At 37.6% G+C, this 20,562-nt stretch overlaps 1 protein-coding gene across 2 annotated transcripts in view; it reads left to right on the top strand.

Moving 5' to 3' along the window:
* Positions 1-20,562, top strand: part of CYP39A1 (cytochrome P450 family 39 subfamily A member 1) — an 88,115-nt gene that overhangs the window by 30,327 nt on the left and 37,226 nt on the right. For both annotated transcript variants that reach the window (XM_069487873.1, XM_069487872.1), the window contains exon 8: positions 20,380-20,513. In XM_069487873.1, coding sequence (XP_069343974.1) covers positions 20,380-20,513 — 134 coding nt within the window. The remainder of the gene's footprint in view (positions 1-20,379; positions 20,514-20,562) is intronic.

Raw genomic sequence — 20,562 nt, 5'->3', positions numbered from 1 at the left:
TTCCTCTTTCACTTGACCTTCTGCCTCCTACAGATGTTTCTGGTGTAAAAATTCCAGTGCACATTGATCACAGCAGAAAATCTGGGTAGCTGTGTCTTCCCGTCTTCATCCTACCCCCTCACACCACCACTGCGAGTACGCCTCCTTCCTGTGTCTCCACTCCTTTTCCCTAATAGCTGTGCCGTCGCTTATGGTTTTTTCTTCAAATTGATCACTCTGATTACTCTTTTTGTATTTTATCAGCAGTAATTGTTAGAGGCAAACAGCAGAACCTAACTCTAGGTGATTTAGTAAAGCTATCTATCTATCTTTCTATCTATATAAAATTTATTAAATGTTTATGAGGTAGTTCACAGAACTTCTAGGAGTGCTGGAAACCAAGGCTTGGAGGGAATCACTCTCCCAATCAGGCTGCAGACCTGGTCTGTCAAGCACAACCCTGCCACTCATGCCAAACACATTGTGGCCACTGGCACAGGATGCTGAATGTCACTGTGTCCCCAGAAATTTCATCCTGCAAAAACTGATGTTGCTGCCAAGGAAACATTTTCAGTCTCCATTTCCTTACTTCACTAACTCTTGATTCAAAGTCTGGGCATTGGTAGATCTGATTGGCAAAGTCTTATTTTCATGGTAACGTCCTAGCTTCGAGGGAGGCAAGGAAAGCAACAATCTGGCATTTTTCTGCTCCATGATGGTGGGCAAGCTTCTGTTGGAACACAGGGTTCAGATTTTGCATAGCCAAAAACTGACATATATCAAGTGTTTGTGTAAATAATATAATACATATTTTTATATATGTATGTGAGTATAAGAAATAAATATTATATATGTATATTTTTATAAATATATTTTATATGTAACTATGTATCTTTTTATAAATAGAAATATATATGTACATATTTATATATCTGTGTGTATATATACACATATACTTCTTATCTTTTCTCAGGTGAGGTGACCCTTTGCTTGCAAACTCCACGAAAGCTGACTGAGTACAGTTATATTTCCCCATATTTTTCATGATACTTCAACTTGTATGAACTATTGACAGTTTTAAAAAACAATGCAGTAATTAATTGAAACACCTATGTGCTAACCAAAACCAAGTGCTCATCCCCTTTATTTTGTTTATTTAAAAATTCACACATTTATAGTTCAATCAAATTTTGTTTTGTATGTTTTGACAAAGAACGAAAAGTTTTTTCCTAAATCTCTTCCTCTTCCTTAGGGTTTTATCTAATTTCAGTATTGTGAACATTGTTGTACACACAGAGCTGAAGGAGAAAATTAGGTTCTCCATCTTTTTACTTTAATGTTAAACTAGATATTATGGCATATATCATTTTATTTAAATATTTACATTTGCATTTCATTAACCTATTATGGTTTACTTTTTTAAAATTAAATTTTTTTTATTGCAGAGTATTACAGGGGTACAAACACTTTGGTTATATAAATTGCTTTTACACCGCCCAACAAGCATGCCCATCCCCCAGACAGTGCACATCTGTTAGGTATGGATTTACCCATCCCCTCCTCCCCCCTCCCACCTGCCTGACACCCTGTGAATGTTACTTCACATATGTGCATGTTAGTGTTGATCAATTAATACCAATTTAATGGTAAGTACATGTGGAGTTTATTTTTCTATTCTTGTGTTACTTCACTTAGAAGAATGAGCTTCAGCTCCATCCAGGATAATACAAAACTAGTTCATCGTTTTTTTTTTATGACTGAGTAGTACTCCATGGTATACATATACCACATTTTGTTAATCCACTCATGTATTGATGGGCACTTGAGTTGTTTCCAAATCTTTGCAATTGTGAATTGTGCTGCTAAAAACATTGGAGTGCATATGTCTTTTTTGTAGAATGTCTCTTTTTCCTTTGGGTAGATACCCAATGGTCTACTTTTTTATTTTAGTTAAAATATAGGAGTACATATTTAGATGCATTTTAGTTTTCTTAGCTTTGTTGTGCTTTTGTTTTCAGTATAACTACCAAAGTAATACTAGATCATAAAAAATTAATCAACAGCATAAGTACTCACATTTATGGGCAACTGACCTAAAGCAATCTGAGGCATTAATATTTAGGTCCTGTATAGACTGTATTATAAAGCAATTTTCATTTCTAACTCAGGACTCCTACCCTGAGAATCTGCCTGTCAGCAGGGGAAAATTCTATCTTAAACAAAAAGCAAGCAAATAAAAATGAACTTCAATTTTTTTCACTGGTTACATTTGGCCCTTTCCACCTGTTCTTTTTAACATAGGGCAGCATTCACAAGCACACTTTTTTTGTTAATCAGTTTTAAATTGTTTAAGAAGTTAATAAACATTTTTCTATTAATTTACAAAGAATAAGATTGATTAGTAGAAATGTACCTACATAGAAACCATTCTATCTTATATAAATGTCATGATTTGTATATCGTAAAAGGTACATACAGAATTTTCATTGGATAGAGAGCCAGAAATTGGATTCATGAATTTCAGTCCTGTCACTCACAAATTATGTGACTTTAGATAAAAGAGAACCCTTACTCAGAGCCAATCAATAATGTTTTTTGGTACCACTGCATTTTGATTTAGCAGCAATCACTATTACTGACATACTGACACTGAAGGGTGGCCAGGGTTTTTTATATGGTGACATTGACTCAGATGGCTACACCTTAGACACTGGTGAGGAAAGATTCTGTCCCTGTTTATAATTATAAACAAGTATAAAAACTAGCAAAGCAATAAGCGAGGATCAGATCCTATGGTGGTATTCTAGATAAACTCCATGTTGTCTGCCTTATTTTAATTAGTTCATTAATTTTACTTCATTGCACTTAAACATTTCCATTTATTCTTGAAACCTTATCTGTTGTTGTGCTTACACATGTTATAACTTGTATTCAGCTTCCTTCCACTTGGATGTGTCCCAGTACCATCTTGCCAACCAATAACAGCAGTCTTGGAGGACTCCATCGTGCCATATCATAGACCTGAGTCCCTTCAGCTAGCTTAAGAAACTCACTCTCATTACCCATCTCCAGCCTGTCGGGGCTCAATGGCTGATAGCCAAAGTTGTGTCCACAATAGATTCTTGGCCCCTTGTGCAGCACATGGCCCAAAATAACAAAGAAAGAGATCAATTGGCAGAGCCAAGGGCACTCTAATGGACTTACGTACAGAGGGAAGTTATTTTATTTTAAAAATTCTCTCCACTCCCACTGGTAACCTGACAGTATGTATCTAATACGGAGATTTTGGAGGCTAGAGCATATCATAAAGGAAATTTCTCAAAGAGCCTCATTTTCCTTTGCTAGCCTAGCTCTTAAAATTCTAGAATGGACCCAGGAAACAGTAAATTATGAAGCAGCTTCTCACAAACTACTTATTGTTCATCAGCCTTGAAGACCACAAGTAGATGACCTAAGAAGTATTTATAAATGCAGGAGATTTCACCCGGAACTATTCTTTTCCACCCCAAATATATAATTTTGTTACCTTCTTTTTTCTTTGGTCTTAAAGACCAGAGTGGTGTCATCTTGGAACTCAAAACTTGTGACTTTCTGGTCCACTAACCCAGCCATAAAGTCCCAGGTAAGACTTGCATGTCTGATATCTGGCCGACAAGAGATTTCCCAGGAGGCTGTGTTTCTTCCACTGTCTTCTGCCTTTAATCCCTGAGGTCGGTCTTGCGATACCTTAGCTCAAGAGATTTTGTGTAAAGTCACTCTCTCCTTTTTTATTGCCTCGCTTCAGTGGCTAAAAGAGATACTTCTGATGGCTGTAGATTATTTGATATCCCTGTTCAAATTGACAAGCTTGGAGATAGGTCGTTCTCTGGAGCTTCTCATTTTATTAAGTCTTTCACTATCTTACTTCAGTGCAGCACTGTTGATCTGCTTTATTAATTCTCTACATTTTTCATTTAGACACAGTTCTTCTTTTCAGAGAATCCTGTTGGAGCATTATTCAGGCTTTAGATAATCTATTTTCATAAACTACTAAGGTAAAAAGTTTTAAAGTCAGGCCGACATCTCTCCAGAGAACACAAGGCAAAAATTTGGAATCAGTGCACCAACTTTAAACATAAGGGGTATTTCTAGATCAAAATTTATTTTACCTTTTATTATCTACCCACTGTTGTCTTGTTCAGGCAATATTCTTTCCCTTTTATTTATTATAGATTGGACTATGTCCTTTATTCCTTGAAAAGATGTCATAATTCTGAAGCAGGTTCCATTTTGTCTTCCAGTAGATAGAGAAACTGATAATATCTTTTTTTTAATATATGAGAGAAATACTTCTGAAGATAACACAAGATATTATTTTTTTCAGAAGAGAATCTTATATGGTTGGCCTGGTATAGTGGCATCGAACTTCTTTTCAAATAGAATGGGATTTGGGATATTTTTGTATGTGCATCTGTTGATAGAAGAAAGTGAGGAAGGTCAGTCTTTCAATTCTCTTTATCTTTCATGAGATTGTAATAACCTGTTCTAAGCAGTGTTGCAGTCCTTGGTATCTTTTTCAGTCCATTGTTATCACTGCCTCTTTCATGCTCAGTCTGCTGTTAGGAATGTCAAACTGAAGCAGCTGAGCAGGGCCTACCTCCAAAAGGTTATTGCTTATACTTTTTTAATAGGAGTTTGTGTCTCTGATAGCAAAATTTTATCCTAAATCCATCAGATGCCAAAAACCCATATGTACTCCTAGAAAGTCAGAACTAGAACTGGAACCCCAGAGATGACTGTGGTGCTCAGAAGACGCTGGTGGCTAGAGGGGGAGAGTTGAAGATGTGGCATGCCAGGTTCTTGCTACAATCCCTAAACTCCCAGCATCCATATGCTCAGAGTCCACGGACAGTCTCTAGGCTTATTCTTTGGTTTTCCCAATATGTATTCACCACAAATACTTTACGCTGCTTTTTAAGCCTTCCTTCCCATTTTACATCTCTCCTTCCTATTCATTTAACTGCTATTTCTCTGGCATAAAGAAAACAGGTTGGGGCAGGACCTGTATGGAGGAAACCATAGCATTTTATAAAAACATATTTTTTTTAAAGGCAACCTAAATAAATAAAAAAGCATGCCGCATTTCTGGATGGGAAGATTTCATATCCTGAAAATGCCAACCCTTTTCAAATTACTATACATTTATGTAATTATAATGAGAATTCCAGTGGGGGTGGTGGGGATTACCTAAATGACTTAAAATTTTGAATGGAAGAATAACTGTAACTATAAATAAAAAATTATTAGAAATATAGATTAGTAAGGCCAGATTTGCCCTAATAAAGGCCAGACTTTAATAAGTTCGTAATGCTTATTATAGAACTGCTGTAAACAAAAGTGCACAATTGGCACGGGAAACACAATTGATCCATATGACCCTTATTTGTTTACCTTTTGTCAACAAAAATCAAATTCATAATCTTTTCTTTCAAAACTAAAAAAAAATCTAGGAAAAATAGCTATTTTTCTACTCTATTTCACATTTTTGAGGAAAAAGTTTCCAAACTATCTACATTCACATTGAATTAATATTCTAGAAACCTGAATGGAGAGACTCTACCCATAAAGAATTTATAGGGAACAGCAGTGAAGTAAAAGACATTTAACTTCATTGCTACCATCTACTTTGTAATCTTTCACCTACTCTCACCCTCTTTTCCTTAAATTTTTTTATAATTTGACTTAATATTTTTCTCACAGATATTATATCTTACAAAACGTGTAAAATAATGCACATGTACAATAACAAAAGAGGTCAATGTTTTGTAAGAAAGAAAACCCAAATAGTATATCTCTTTTCTCTGTTAAAGAAATATTTGGGAGGTAATATAGAATATTGATTTTCATATTGATTTTTTTTTTTTTGAGACACGGTCACACTCTGTCACCCAGGCTGAAGTGCAGTGACACAGTCATAGCTCACTGAAGCCTCGAATTCCTGGGCTCAAGGGATCCTTCTACCTCAGCTTCTTGAGTAGCTGGGACTACAGGTGCACACCGTCATACCTAGCTAATTTTTTTTTATTTTTTCTAGAGACAGAGTCTCGCTATGTTGCCAAAGCTGGCCTTGAACTCTTGGCTTCAAGCAATCCTCCCTTCTCGGCCTCCAAAAGCACTAGGACTATAGGCATGAGCTACTGCACCTGGCCTTGAATTTTTGAAGAGTCTCAGCATAGTAAGCTTACCATTTGCTTGAAATGATAGCAGAAACTTTGTGTTTTCAGGAAGGCTGGAAATCTTTTACATATGTATCCTCACCTCAGGAGCTTCCCTGAGTGGGTGGGACCTTCCTTCATATTCAAAGGTTTCTGTGAGCTATCTGAATGAGGTAACAAGACATAAACTGATCTCCATTCTACTCTTTTTTTAATTAATCAACTTTTTTGTTGTTGTCATTGGGAAAATCACATTTACTCCTTAATTATTTTAGGTGCACAATAAATTCCTATTCTGTGTCTTCAGATGACATAAATCTCATCGCCCCCTACCAAATGCAGAAGGATCTCGCCAAAAAGAGGGAGGAAAGTAGGGAGAAAGAAAAAAGCAAGGAAGTAGTGAGGAAACAAAGAGGAGAAGGGGAAGGACTAGGGGACTGGAAGACTGTCTTTAATGGTAGGCTGGATTTTTAAAAAGCTCAACTCTCCTACACAAAGCAAAACCTCTGTGTTATTCCTTAGGCCTCCTCTCCATTGCTCTGTCCCTTCTTAAAAGCAAAGAAGCCCCTCCCTTTTTTTGATACACTCTTTTGAAACTTCCTTGTTGCTTTCACATCTGCATTATAAATTCAGTTAAATCTGGTTTTTCCTATTTAAAGAAATTTGGTTGTGTGCTCTTTGTCTGGTCTGATCTTACAGCTCATGCTACCTGGGGAAGGTCTAGCCCAAAGCATTATCAGCTACGTTAGGAAAAGACTGTGTCTTTATTATACTGAAAAATTAAGTCCCTCGTAATTTTTCCCTGGTTTAACCAATTTAGTTCTGTGACCTCATATATTCATTAATTATTTGATCATTTTTTTCTCTTCCTGTCATTGCTACTTCTTTTTCTCAATTCTCTATAACCCTGTTCTAGGCATTTCTCTCGCTATCTCTTAGTCCTTAGGAATAGAGGGAAATAAATGTTTAGAGAAGGAAAAGGACATCAGGGTCTTTATCCAACACTTAAAATTAATTTTCCCTTCTAACACTCAACAATCAGTTTCACAATATTTCTTTTTAAAATTGAAAGAATAATTGCAAAAAAGGGTTTATTGTTTTCCCCATTTGGGAAACAAATCAACAAACAAATATCCATCTCACTAAAAATTCCCACAAATCTGTAACCAGTCTATTCTTACTACCTATAAATAACTGTTACAGAGTTATTTATATAAAGTCAATTTAAATGTGTTATCTACTTCAGGACGTTGTATCCAGTGTTATTCTATTTGAGATGTGCTAACCTTTCTCAGTAAATATAGGTTTCTTCTGAAAAGAAAACATCCATTTTGTAAATATAAGAGAATATTTCTGAAATAAAATAGACATGTGATTTTTAAGAATGGAATTCTTGAACATTACTTATATTGAAGTTTTAAAAATGCCTGAAATGAAGGAAGGGATGTAAGATGTTCCTTCCCCTCCCTGTCTCCCAAATACTGTAAATTTTTATTTGCTGTTTCTCTTTAGCTTTATTCTCTAAAAACTTATTTTTTTTTTCCAGGAGCTTATCTTGAGGTCTCTGGTTGAGTAAATAGGGCAGAAATTTAAGTAGTTTTCTGCTCCTCTTCTCTGGCAGCAATTGATATTGCATCATTATTTTTGTAGAAGTTGTAGAAAAGCTATATTTCTTCTAAGCTGTCACACAATTTTCTGAAATGACAGTCTAAAGTACATGCTAACTTTTTATTATTTGATTTTGCTTTTCAAAGAACTCATTATCGTAAAGTTCAGAAAGTACATTTTTTTGACCAAATTTTGGTAGGAGCCATTGCTAAAGGTTATTTATTGTATCACTTTGTTTTTCAAATGTTATCTCATATGTTTTTATGCCAGGTTCATTCCTCTTCATGCCCACTATGACCTTTTGCACACACTTCAACTTTCAATATTTTAAACAAGCTGTTCTGTGAACATGCAAGATAACCTCTCTGAAGGGAAGCTTGCCTCATGACAGGAGCACACGGAATTGAGAATCCATGCTTTCAAAATCCAGGAAAGAGTTGGCGGACCATGTAGGGATGTAATCTCAATTTTCACGGGATTTTATTATTTGCTTTTCTTCCTCTTTCCACACGTCTCTCAGCAGAATTGACAGTTGTCTTTCATTTGTGGGGAAGCACAGAGGCTTCCTCAGTATTCAGCCCCACTTTGCAGTCCCACCTTCTGATTCAGTCTCCTCAAAATTATGTCTCAAGAGGCCTGTGACTCAGCAAATGCCTACATTCCGCTGCTTTCGGTCAAAGCGTGGATATTTGCCCAAAGTTATTAGTTAAATCTTTATGTAATGTTATTTCAAAACTATAGAAACAATTTTTATATATCTTTACTTACTGTGTCTGTCTGTATGGATGTATGTATATGTCTGTGTGTGTGTGTGTGTGTGTGTATATGTGTGTAAGGAGGAAGGGCTTGAAATAGTAAGGAACCGGAGGAGACATCTCTCAAGGAAGGACTTCCTTTAGTGATTCTATTTGACTCATGTTCCTTTTTTAAGTCCAAGAAATCATATTTTTATGATTAATTTTGGAATTTAAGTTAGTTTTCTTTCTGCCTGGGCAACTCCTACCCATTCTTCCAGGCTTAGTTGAAATTTCAGCCCGAGGCCAGAAGGGATGAACTCCACTGACACCTGAATCCTCTCCTATGAAACTTGTATTATAGGTACCTAAATCCAGATACTGTTTTATATCCTTGTGTCCAAGATCCTTTGCGACCGTGGCTTTGTCTTTCTTGTTCCTTTCTTCTCTTTGGGAAAGCAGTGTGGCATAGTAGCAAGGGTGAGGGCTTTCCGTGTAGACAGATGTAGGTTTGAAGGCTGCTCTGACACTTTCAAGCTTACCTCCTGTGACACATCAACTGATCTGAGGCTTGATTAGCTGGCAGGTAGCTATGAGGAATAAATGAGGTGATCCAAAATATTTGTGATATTAGGTGGTCAGTAAGTTAGTTATTGTTATTTTCTTCCTATCTGTTACAGCACCTATGCTTGGGCTAGTGAATAACAGATACATAGCAAATTTACATTGAGTGAATCAATAACTGAAGTCCTAAAATGTTACTAACAAATATAATTTATGGTTATTGTGTCATAATGTTTATCATCATGAATGTGTAATCCCCAAACTATATATAATATTTTAGAAATAGTTTTTGCTAGTTCAGAATGCAAGAATCATCCTTGATTTTATTTGGTTTTAAATACCCTAAGATTTGATTTTATTGCATTTATGCCAAGAGTTAAAACAGATGGTTTCTGAATTTTAGCCCAAATCACCCATAGTTTCTTTCCTCGTCTGTCTTCTGTACTGGTCTCAGCCCCGTTAGGCTAGAGCCCTTTTCATAATTACCTTGGCATTCTTCCAAGTGGAGCCTTCTAATTTTAGAGTCACAATGATGGAAGAACAAACCACAGATGTGCATTGAAATATGCACAGTATGGGTACAGAGCTATTTCTAAGAGTCATAATAAAAAGGTCTTTTATCCTAAATATGTTGTTTGAAAACTTAGTATATTTCCTTTTCTTTTTCTTTGTCTCATCCAAGAATACTGCTTTATTTTTCCCATGTCACGCTGGGACTTGAGAAACTAAAAATATTTTATCAAAACATTTATTTTCCAAGTATAGTCTACGTCTCTCATACATTTATAGGTCGTAAGTTTAAATATTTTCAACTCAAAACAAGTTTTTGTTTCTGCATTATGTAATACAAAACGTTTTTGTACTTTATAATTCAATTAGTCTAATAAGAAAACTTAATATAAAAACTTTTTTTCCCGAAAGAAGATCAAAAACATCACCATTACTAGAATTCAGACTTTTTCAGGGCCCGAATTATGCCTGCCTTATAATAGCAGGGTCACTTTGGAATCTCTCAGATCTGATTTCAAACACTGACTGTTGGTTGCCACTTATCCTTGGTCAAGTAGAAAAATATTTCTTTCTGTATCGTACAGCTGCAGTAAAATAAAATGGAAAAACAAAATAGAAGGATTATTTGGTGAATTTGCCTAACGTAGATGCTCTAAGTATGTATTTAGAGACAGCAAACTTTTTTGAAAGGCAAGATTAAGAATCTAAATTGTAGGTTACTGCTAATTTATCTCTAATGTCCATTTGCCAAGGGCCCCAACTTGCTGGGGCCACTTGGTTTTCAAGATAAAAGTGAAATTGCTGTGCACTCCATCTCAGATTTCTAAGAATCTTTGGAAGGAGAAATGGGAGAGGCGGCAAGAGGTAGAGACTTTATGTGTCCTCTAGCTTTCTCCTCCTTCCTGGTTCCTGCCTTTGTTGATTTCTCAATTTCCGCACTCTTTTCCCTTCTGCACGTTCTGCCTCTTTTCTGCACTGTGTTGCCTCACTGGACATCACCCAGATATTTATTTCCCCAAGTGTTAAATTTGAGTATTATCTGGTTTATTAAAATATTAGAAATATGGGATAAGGAGAGGGAAAATTACATTGCAGACAGAAACAACTTAAAATTAAAAATCCTGAGTGCCAGAAAATTTTCCTTGACTTTCTACTAGATTGTCAGTCCCTTGCCATGTACCTGAGCCCTCTCTCTCTTCTTCTCAGAAATCTCCAGTCGTGTCTTCTTTACCTCACAGACTCTAGACGCCCCAGTTCCCTTCCACTTCCTGTGCGGAGCCACTGACTCTCCCTTTGTCTCACCATGGACATTTAGGGTTTCTACCCAGGGGTTCATCTTCTACTATATGCCATTAGGCAGTAGTTTTCTTTTTTCTTTTCTTTTCTTTTTCTTTCTTTTTCTTTTTTTTTTTTTTTTTTTAATTGAGACAGGGTCTTGCTCTGTCACACAGGCTGGAGAGCAGTGACGTCATCATAACTCACAGCAACCTCAAACTCTTGGGCTCAAGCGATCCTTCTTGCCTCAGCCTCCCCAGTAGCTGGCACTACAGGTGTGCACCACCACACCTGGCTAATTTTTCTATTTTTTTTGTAAAGACAGCAGCTCGCTATGTTGTTCAGGCTGGTCTTGAACTCCTAGGCTCGAGCGATCCTCCTGCCTCAGCCTCCCAAAGTGCTAGGATTACAGACGTGAACCCCTGCACCAGGCCGGCAGAGGTTTCCTTTCTTTCTTTTCTCAAGTACATTCTAAAAGAATTTTGTATCCCCTCGTACCCTTTTAAGTTGATATCTAGTATTTGTTATCCTATGTTTAAATAATTGCCAAGGATGTCATTCCCGATATATTGTCTACATGCTCTTAGTCTATTTAAAATATTTAAGTATCAAAACTTGAAGATTTAGTGCATTCAGTTATGAAAAATGTCTGCCATATAACCTAATTCCCAAAGCCAGTCCTTATGATCAAACTAACCAACCAATTCACCTTATCTTCTGCCAGAAAAAAGATGTCTTAATTTTTTGAATTCAAATAAACATGTTAATATATGTTGCTGTGACACTATCTCATTTTTGAATTCTGATTTTAAGATAGTCAAGTGGACAAACATGGAAACAAATATATGGTTTTGTGAGCAAGGACTCAAATAGATGGAATAAGACATATCTGTTTTCAATATTTTTTTCCTGTGCCTGTTTTAGTCAAGGGCTTTTCCCTTAGGCTCCATGTGTTACCTAATTGCCCTTTTGTTTGGTACCCAAGAGATGTTTATACCTCTTCTGAGGGAAAATGCACTAGAATAAAAATCAAGATGGCTGAGGGAGGCAATGCATTCTATCGTAAAGTGAGGAAAAGGTGATTTGTATTAGGAGAGGTAAGGAAAGAGAATTAGACCATAGCCTTTTCTTAGAGCAGTTTTACAGAAGAGTAAATATGCAAGTTGCGTATCAGGAAATTGATTTCCTTAACATTATTTTTTCCCATGTGCCCTCTGTGTATGTGAAGATAATTTGAAGACCATTATAGTGTATTCTGAACAAGACATTTCTTTTCCTGAGAGATAGTCTATATTTTCCTTCTAAAATAACCATATTTTATGGGGTTTATTTAGATACTCTGCTAGGCATTCTGTACTTGCCTTGCTAAACAATATGTACGGTGAAGACCACATAGACTCTATAGTATTGTAAAATTCAAACACTGGAGTAAAACCTGGACTTCTGAGCATAGGAGGTACAATGAGGAACAAACCAGTAGCGTGTCCCCTTAGTGCCCCTTAGACAGGGACAAACTTTTTTTGTATAAAGTCAGATAGTAAGTATTTTAGGCTTCATGGAACATAAGGTCTCTGTTCCCACTATTCAGCTCAGCTATTATAATGTGAAAACAGCCATAGACAGGATGTAAACAAATGAGTGTTAACTGTTTTCTAATAAAACTTTATTTATAAAATCAGGACGGTGAGCTACCTGTTGACCATAATTTGCCAACACGTGCCCTTAGGTATAGCCTTACCTGGGCAGGAGGAGAATAGGGCCCAGTATTTATAGGTACCTATAAGCTCAAGCCAATGATCTCCAGAAGGCACATTGGCATTCCTGTTCAGGTGAAGATAATACCTATGTAGCTATAAAAATGATATAATTTTGAACTCTTTCCGAAATCCTGGCCAATTAAAAATTAAATCACAGTTAATCATCACATTATCTAGTTTTATGGTCATAAGAAGAAATGAAACTTCTTTCCCGTCTTATCTGTTCAGTCTAATAAAAGCTAGTGGCTTTCAATGTCAATATATCCACTTAGGATTTCTAATTCATATCATAATTTTTATACTTTAAGTACATTTACCTTCATTTTATACAATAGAAGAGATAATTTTAGAACTGTACTAATAACTGCATTAAACTTAGAGTATTTAATAAAGAAAATCCAAGAATATCTTCTACTTATTTTAGTCTAGCACTCCGGTTCTTAAAGTGTGGTCCCGGGACCAGCAGCAGCAATGTCACCTGGGAACTTGCCAGAAATACAGATCCTTGGGCCCCATTGCAAATCTGTTGAATCAGCAACTTTGGGCGCCCTGCAATCTGTGTTTTAGCAAGCCTTCCAGGTGATGCTCATACATACTTAATGTCTGAGAACCACTGGTCTAGTATTAGGTCATCAAATATGAAATGTCCGATTTTAAATCAAAAGTTTGGTTTATTATCTCTCAAACAAGAAGCACTACAATTAATCAAAGTATGCACCTAAACTATCAACACAGTTTTGCCATCTTAACAGTAGCTTGAAGAAGCAGCGAAGAAGCCTAGAGAGCGAGTGATGATGAAATTGCATAAAGCATTTTCCACAGCTGGTTAAGAATTGAATATTTTTCCTTGCAAGAAGTGGTCCAAAACCTGGAAGAAGTAGTAGTCAGTTGGTACAAGGTCTGGTGAATATGGTGGATGACAGTGAGTTCCAAGTCCAGCCTCTGTAGTTTGAGCAGCATTGTTTGTGTGACATGTGGTCGAGTGTCATTTTGCAAGAGGATTGGCCTGTCTCTATTGACCAATCTCAGCTGCTTGATCGAAAGCATCCTCATCATCTCATCCAACTGGGTACAGTAGACATCCACTGTAATCGACTGACCAGATTTCATGAAGCTGTACTGGGTAATACCAGTGCTGGACCACCAAACAGACACCATTAGCTTTTTTTTAATGAATATTCGGTTTTGGACTGTGTTTCAGCACTTCATCTTTATCCAACCATTGTGCCAAATGCTGGTGATTGTTAAAAAGAATCCATTTTTCATCACATGTGATAATATGGTGTAGAGATGGTTCACCTTTGTGTCGTGACAGCAAAGAAAGGCAAGCTTCGAGACGGCTTCTCTTCTGACGCTCATTTAATTCATGAATCTATCCAACTTCTTTACATTGCCAGTTTATTTCAAATGGTCCAATATTGTTGGAATAGTAACATCAAACCTTGCTGCTAATTCATGCTAGGTTAAAATGGATTCGCTTCCACTGTAGCTTTCAGTTCATCATTATCCACCTTGGTCTCAGCTCGCCCATGTGGCTCATTTTGAAGATTAAAATCACCAGAATGGAACTTCTCAAACCATCAATGTATGCTGTGTACATTAGCCATATCCTTCCCAAACACTTTGTTGATATTTTGAGCTGTCTGCACTGCATTAGTTCCATGACGGAACTCATATTTGAAAATAACACACGTTTTTTGCATATCCATGGTTTCACAAAATTGCTCAAAAAAAAAAAAATTAAAAGATAATCACAAGCCAAACCCTGCATTTGAAAGAATGAGGATGTACCTTCACAATAAAAATGAAACAAGAAGTGTCAAAGTGAAATGTTAGAGATATCAACTGTCAAACTCAGTACTTAAGGAAACCGGACATTTCGTACTTAATAACCTAATATCATACAAGGTTTTTACTAAATGCTTTCTTACTTAAAGATTCTTACATTCTCCCTCAGAAATGTCTTTCAGATTTGACTTCTTCTCTGCATACCTCCCATTGCTCCTACACAAACTAAAAGCTTAATTGATCTCATCTTCTACCATTTTAAACATTCATTCATTCAATAAAAACATATGGAGTGCCCACTCTATGCCAGGTGCTATGTTAGATACTGGACATACATCAATGAATAGAAGGAACAAGATTCTGAAAAACATGTAATCACATCCTATTTGGTGGAGCTGAACAATTAACAATGAGCCAAATTATTTTATATATTAATAGGAACTATAAAGATGTAAAATGGCATGACAGTGATCAGGGGGAGGCTAGCTGGAGTGGTCAGGAAGGATTCCCTGAGAAGGAGATATTTTAGCTGAAGCCTTAAGTGTAAGAGAGAGCCAGTCTTTCAAATAGTTGGAAAAGGCAGAGGAAATAATAATAATAATGGGTAACATTTACTGAGTTTTTTCATGTGCCAATTACAGTTGTAAGAGCTTTATATGTGTTAACTCTTTTAATCCTGAAAACAACCCTATATGGCAGATACTTTCAATATTTCCATTTTATAGGTGAGCAAACTGAGGCACAGAGATGTTGGATAATTTAGTAGGTCATAAATGAGATTAGAGGGAGAGAGAGGACTTTATTTGCCAAAGTGAGAATTTTGAATTTAATTCTAAATGGCATTGAAAATGCCATTCAGGGGCCCTATAGAGGGTGCTGACTTGGGCTGATTTGCACAGGGAATGTTAGAAGAGCCAGATGGGAACAAGGAGCACAATGGAGGCTGTACCGTGGACCAGGTGAGAAATGTTGGGGGCTTGTACAATGGACAAATGTTGGTAGCTGTGGAGATGGAGTGATATACATGGTAGTAGGGTTTAGTTTGTGGATAAAGACAAGTTCTGGTGGTTAAGGAAGTAAAAGGGAAAGGGAGGATAAAGGAAAGCTGTTTCTCTACTCACCACACTTATGATCCCCCCGTATGGGTCTTCCACATCAAGCAATTCTCTAATTCTCTTCACACACCAACTAGGTGTCCTAGAATTTAATTCAATTCTGACACTGACTACCTGAAGTTAGCATAGACCCCACAGGTTAAGAGCTAATTCCCACAAGACTACCCCTACTTCAGACATCAATCAAAAGTAGTGGGTTTTCAGGCAGGGTGTGGTGGCTAATGCCTGTAATCCTAGCACTTTGGGAGGCCAAGGCAGGAGGATCGCTTGAAGTCAGAACTTCGAGACCAGCTTGGATCCTGTCTCTACAAAAAATTAGGTGGGCATGGTGGTGTGCTTCTATATTCCTGGCTACTGGGGAGGCTGAGGCAGGAGGACTGCCTGAACCCAAGAGCGTGAGGTTGCAGTGAGCTATGATGATATCACTGCACTCTAGCTTGGGCAACAGAGCAAGGTCCTGCCTCCAGAAAAAAAAAAAAAAAAAAAAAAAGTAGTGAGCCTCTAGGTTACCCAGGCTTCTGTCCAACTTGGCTGCAAATCGGGGGATTTTCACAACCACCTCCTCAGGTTCGATAATTTGCTATAATGCCTCACAGAAGTCAGGGAAACGCTTTACTTACTATTACCAGTTTATTATAAAGGATATTTTTTAAACTATACACATGAATGGCCAGATGAAGTACATAGGGCGAGGTCTGGAAGGGTCGGGAGGGCAGAAATTTCTTTCCCTGAAGTTGGGGTGTGTTGCCCTCCCAGCACATGAATGGGTTCACCAACCCAGAAGCCCTTTGAACCCCCTTGTTTAGAGTCTCCATGGAAGCCCCATTACAAAGGCATGGTTGATTAAAGCACTGGCCGTTGGTGATTAACCCAATCCCCAACCCGTCTCCCTCCCCAGAGGTTGGAGGCTGGGGCTGAAATTTCTAACCCTCTCAGCACATGGTTAGTTCCGCTGACAATTAGCCCCCATCCTCCAAGAGTCACTTCATTAGTATAAAGTCATAGATGACTCTTAGGTTTTGGGCTTGAGCAACTGGGCAAACGTTGTTACCATTTTCTGTGATGTCGAGATCGAGGGAAAAAACGCTTTATTTCAGCAGGGAAAATGAAGAGTTCTGTGTTGGTCAATGTGTGTTCTGAGGTGCTTTTTAAACATGCAAACAGAGCCATCAAGAGGCCAGTTGGATGAAAATAATCTGGAACTCAAGGAAGGTGATCAAGGCAGAAGATATAATTCTGGGCGTCACCAGTCCATTGACAGTATTTTACAAAAAAAGGTTTGTTTGAATCCCCCAGGGGGAGAAGGTAGATAGAGAAGAGCGGAGGGCCCCAAACTGAAACTCGGCACTCCTGTGGCACTTTCAGAGGTTGAATAGAGGGAAAGGAGCCTCCTGTCGTCATCTCTGGCTTCTGCTCCTGTGAGCAGACTGGGACCTCAGTGGAACATCTTCAGAGGGAGAGTGGATCCATTTCCAGCCCAGCAAGAACCAAGTGTGACAGCTTGTTCACACCTTCATCCACAGTTGATTAGGCATTTTCTGCATGGACTCTATTGCACGCCGAATTCCTGTTATCCAAACATGCCCTTTATTTTTGTGTATCTGATTTTTTCTTCAGATTTTATTTCTTCTGAAAAGCCTCTCTGATACCTCTCTTGCCATTTGATCACGGTCACCACTGTGCTCCCATAGTGAGTTGCACACTTTAATGTGATAGCACCTATCACATGTTAATTGCTTTTAGTTGCCTATAGGCCCAGCTACTCTGGAGGCTGAGGCAGGAGTATCACTTGCACCCAGGAGTTGGAGGTTGGAGGTTGCAGTGAGCTATGATGATGCCACAGCACTCTAACCCAGGCGATAGAGCAAGACCCTGTCCCGCTCCCCCCCCCCCCCCCCCCCGCCACCAAAAAAAAAGGCTTCAGGAAAAAGAATAGCTTTATTAGCTATGGAGCAAAAGTAGGTTAGGAAGGTGTGGTTTCTAAAGAGTCATTATTAAATTCATGCTAATCATGGTAATAATAATAACATAAATAGACATCACCTTGTATTGAACAGTCACCACATGCTAGATGCTGCCCTAAGTATGTGTGCCATTCATAAACTAATCCACAAATTGGAACGTCAGAATTTCTCATTTTAACACTATCTGGACAAAGTACTTATCTTTTTTCCAATCTTAGAATTTATAGTCTTTTTGAGGGTAAAGAGGGCCAAAACTTAAATTTCTTGTCTTTCCTGGAATGCTTAGCATTTTTGCTCTCCACTAAATACCAAATAAATATTTGTTTATTTGATTGAGTAATGATATCTGTTGCATATGCAAAAATCTCAGTCACTTTTCAAATAAAGAATTTCTAATTCTAACCATGGCTATCCTAAATTATTTTTCTGAATTAGCTTAGCAAATATTGGGGTAGTTTGGGAAAAATGTAAAGTATGTAAAATTTTTGGTGCCACTGTCTTTCCATGGTGTACTAAGGTAGTTTTCAGCTGGTAGTCCTTTCTCTGGTTCTTGAAAGCTGCTTGTAGATTAGGCTGCATGCATGAAAGACAACAGCATGTGCTGGTAATGCTCAAATTTAAACCAGGGTTTGCTTTTTTGGAGGATTGCCTCAGAATCCATAGCCATTATATGGGTAGTTATCTTTTATGTTCTTGTTAAATAGCTAATGATTTGCTTATGTGGTTAATGGGAGAAGACAGATTCCATGGCCAAAAACGTCTGGGAATATTGGCGTAAATAGCTGTCTTTACTTCAGGATTTCTCAAAGCCTGCAATGCACTAATGTGTCCAGTGAATCACCAGTAGCATTTAGGGTTTCCCATGGCTGGCCATAGAACCCTCTTGCCCCTCCTAACATTTGACATCTTTCAAATATTTCATAGAACACAATTTGGAAAAACTATGCTATTTAGGTTGTGAAGATGCAGAAGGCAAACCTACTATTTTCCAATAATTGTTACAGGAAAGCAAAAGCACACATTTTGTGGGACTATGTCTGTTAAGGGTAAAACAAAAATCCTATAAGGACACTTGTTTCCTTTTAATGTTAGATCAGTTAGGTCTGAGCAAATAAGCAGAAGGTCTTAATTTAATAGAGAATAGTGCTGTATATCACTGTTTCATCATTGAAGTGTTCACCCTCCCTCAGCCCAAGACAGCAAGTCTCCAAATTCTCTAGTCTCCACATTTTACAAATGATGTTGAGGACCATCTGTATTATGGCATTAGTGCATCTCTCACTGTTCCATCACACATATCCCACCTTGTAGGCAAACTAGACCTGTTGCCATTTTCTGAATATATGCATGCTTTCTGCCATCTTCCTTTTGTTTTACCTCTTTCCTTTGTCTAGAATATCCACCCATTCATCTCCCCGTGTTGGAGTTAAACCATGTGTTCATTTGATAACATATTTATTTAGATCGTCTCTATGCTAGGAGCAAATTATACTTGTAGTTTGATAGAAATATTCTCATAGAATATTTTCCTTTTCCTTTGGTTGGACATAAACCCTACCTGCTTTTAACTACCTTTGAATATTTCCCATCTCACAGAATGGTTTCCTTGCCTGTATGGCATACTTTAACTGTAGCTTGTCCCTTACCTCCTGCTAGACTAAGCGTATTGCGAGCAAGAGCTGTGCCTTCATCATGGTAACCCTGGTAGAGCCTACCCCAGCTCCAGGTCCCCATTTGGTACTCAAGAATCTGTTGAATTGATTCTGAATTGAAGTTGAATAGACTGCACAGGCACCCCATGCGTAGGATTAATATACCCTGGTTCTCAGCCTCCACTAACCAAACATGCTTGCTTCTGATTCCTCGGGAATTCTACCTGTGCTGACAGACAAGATCTTCCAGGCAGCACCCAACCAGCCCTCTCCTGCAGAATGGGCTTGCTTCAGAACAAGCCTCATCTAGAGTCGGAGAGCTACATGGCCAGACACCCTGTGTTCCATTTTCACCCACTTATTCCCAATATAGTCACAACGCAAACGTGGAAGGGAGAAATGAGTTGACTTAATTAAACTGACAATATTGTTGCCTTTTATTAAATGATTTCAAAACCAAATTGAAAGCTGAGTCGTTTTAAGTAATTTACAAAATGCACACATTTTACTTGAAATACCATGAACTGAACTGTCTGATTTGACTGAAAATCCCGACTGTACTTTGGATGGTATAAAGATTGACCCGCAATCCTTTTTCAGGTGTCTTCGGTATACATTTTAGATGAAGTATGCACATCACATTAGGAAGGTTTGCTGCACCTGTGTTTAGAGGGCATGCTCACCATTCCAGCTGAGATACACGTGCCCCATTGTACCTTTCCTAATGTTCTTTTTCGGCCTTTTGAAATGAATGATTAAAAACAAAAACAGAAACAAATCAGCAGGTAAAATGTAGAAGAAGAAAGCCAGGTGTCTTCTCATATCTGTTTCTTTGTGCTTTTGATGCCAATCTTTTATTGCTTTTCCTTTAAGTAGAATCATAACTTGGACAAGAAAGAATGAGAGAGTGAAACTTGAACACCTTTCTGACAGGCCTGCCTTAGACATTTGATAGCCAGAGGACTGAGAACTGAAGTTGAATACTGATCCATCACTTTACAGTAATCAACATTGGCTTACTTTTTCATGCCATGCATTTTATCTCCTTAAGAGGAAAGTGATAAAGAAAAAGAGGCAATAAATGACTCAACTTGGTATGCAAAAAGTAACTTTAATAGTAACACTGCTTGCTGTCAGAGGCCATATGTAACCTATGTTGATGAGCTTACATGAAATCACTTTCTGGCCTGTTTAATCCATCTTTTGCCCCCCACATTAAAAAAAAAATTCTTTTTACAGGCAAAGATAAGATTAAAGTATCTGAAGATGAATTGGAGAAACTCCTTCTAATCAAATGGTGTGTTTTGGAAACCATTCGTTTAAGAGCCCCTGGTGTCATTACTAGAAAAGTGATGAAGCCAGTTAAAATTTTGGTAAGCTTTGGTTTTGTTTTTAAATAGTCAACCTTCTAGGGGGAAAAAA

The sequence above is a fragment of the Eulemur rufifrons genome, chromosome 15, assembly GCF_041146395.1.
Source record: "Eulemur rufifrons isolate Redbay chromosome 15, OSU_ERuf_1, whole genome shotgun sequence".
In the NCBI taxonomy this organism is placed as follows: Eukaryota; Metazoa; Chordata; class Mammalia; order Primates; family Lemuridae; genus Eulemur; species Eulemur rufifrons.
This window is presented reverse-complemented; position numbering and strand designations above follow the sequence as displayed.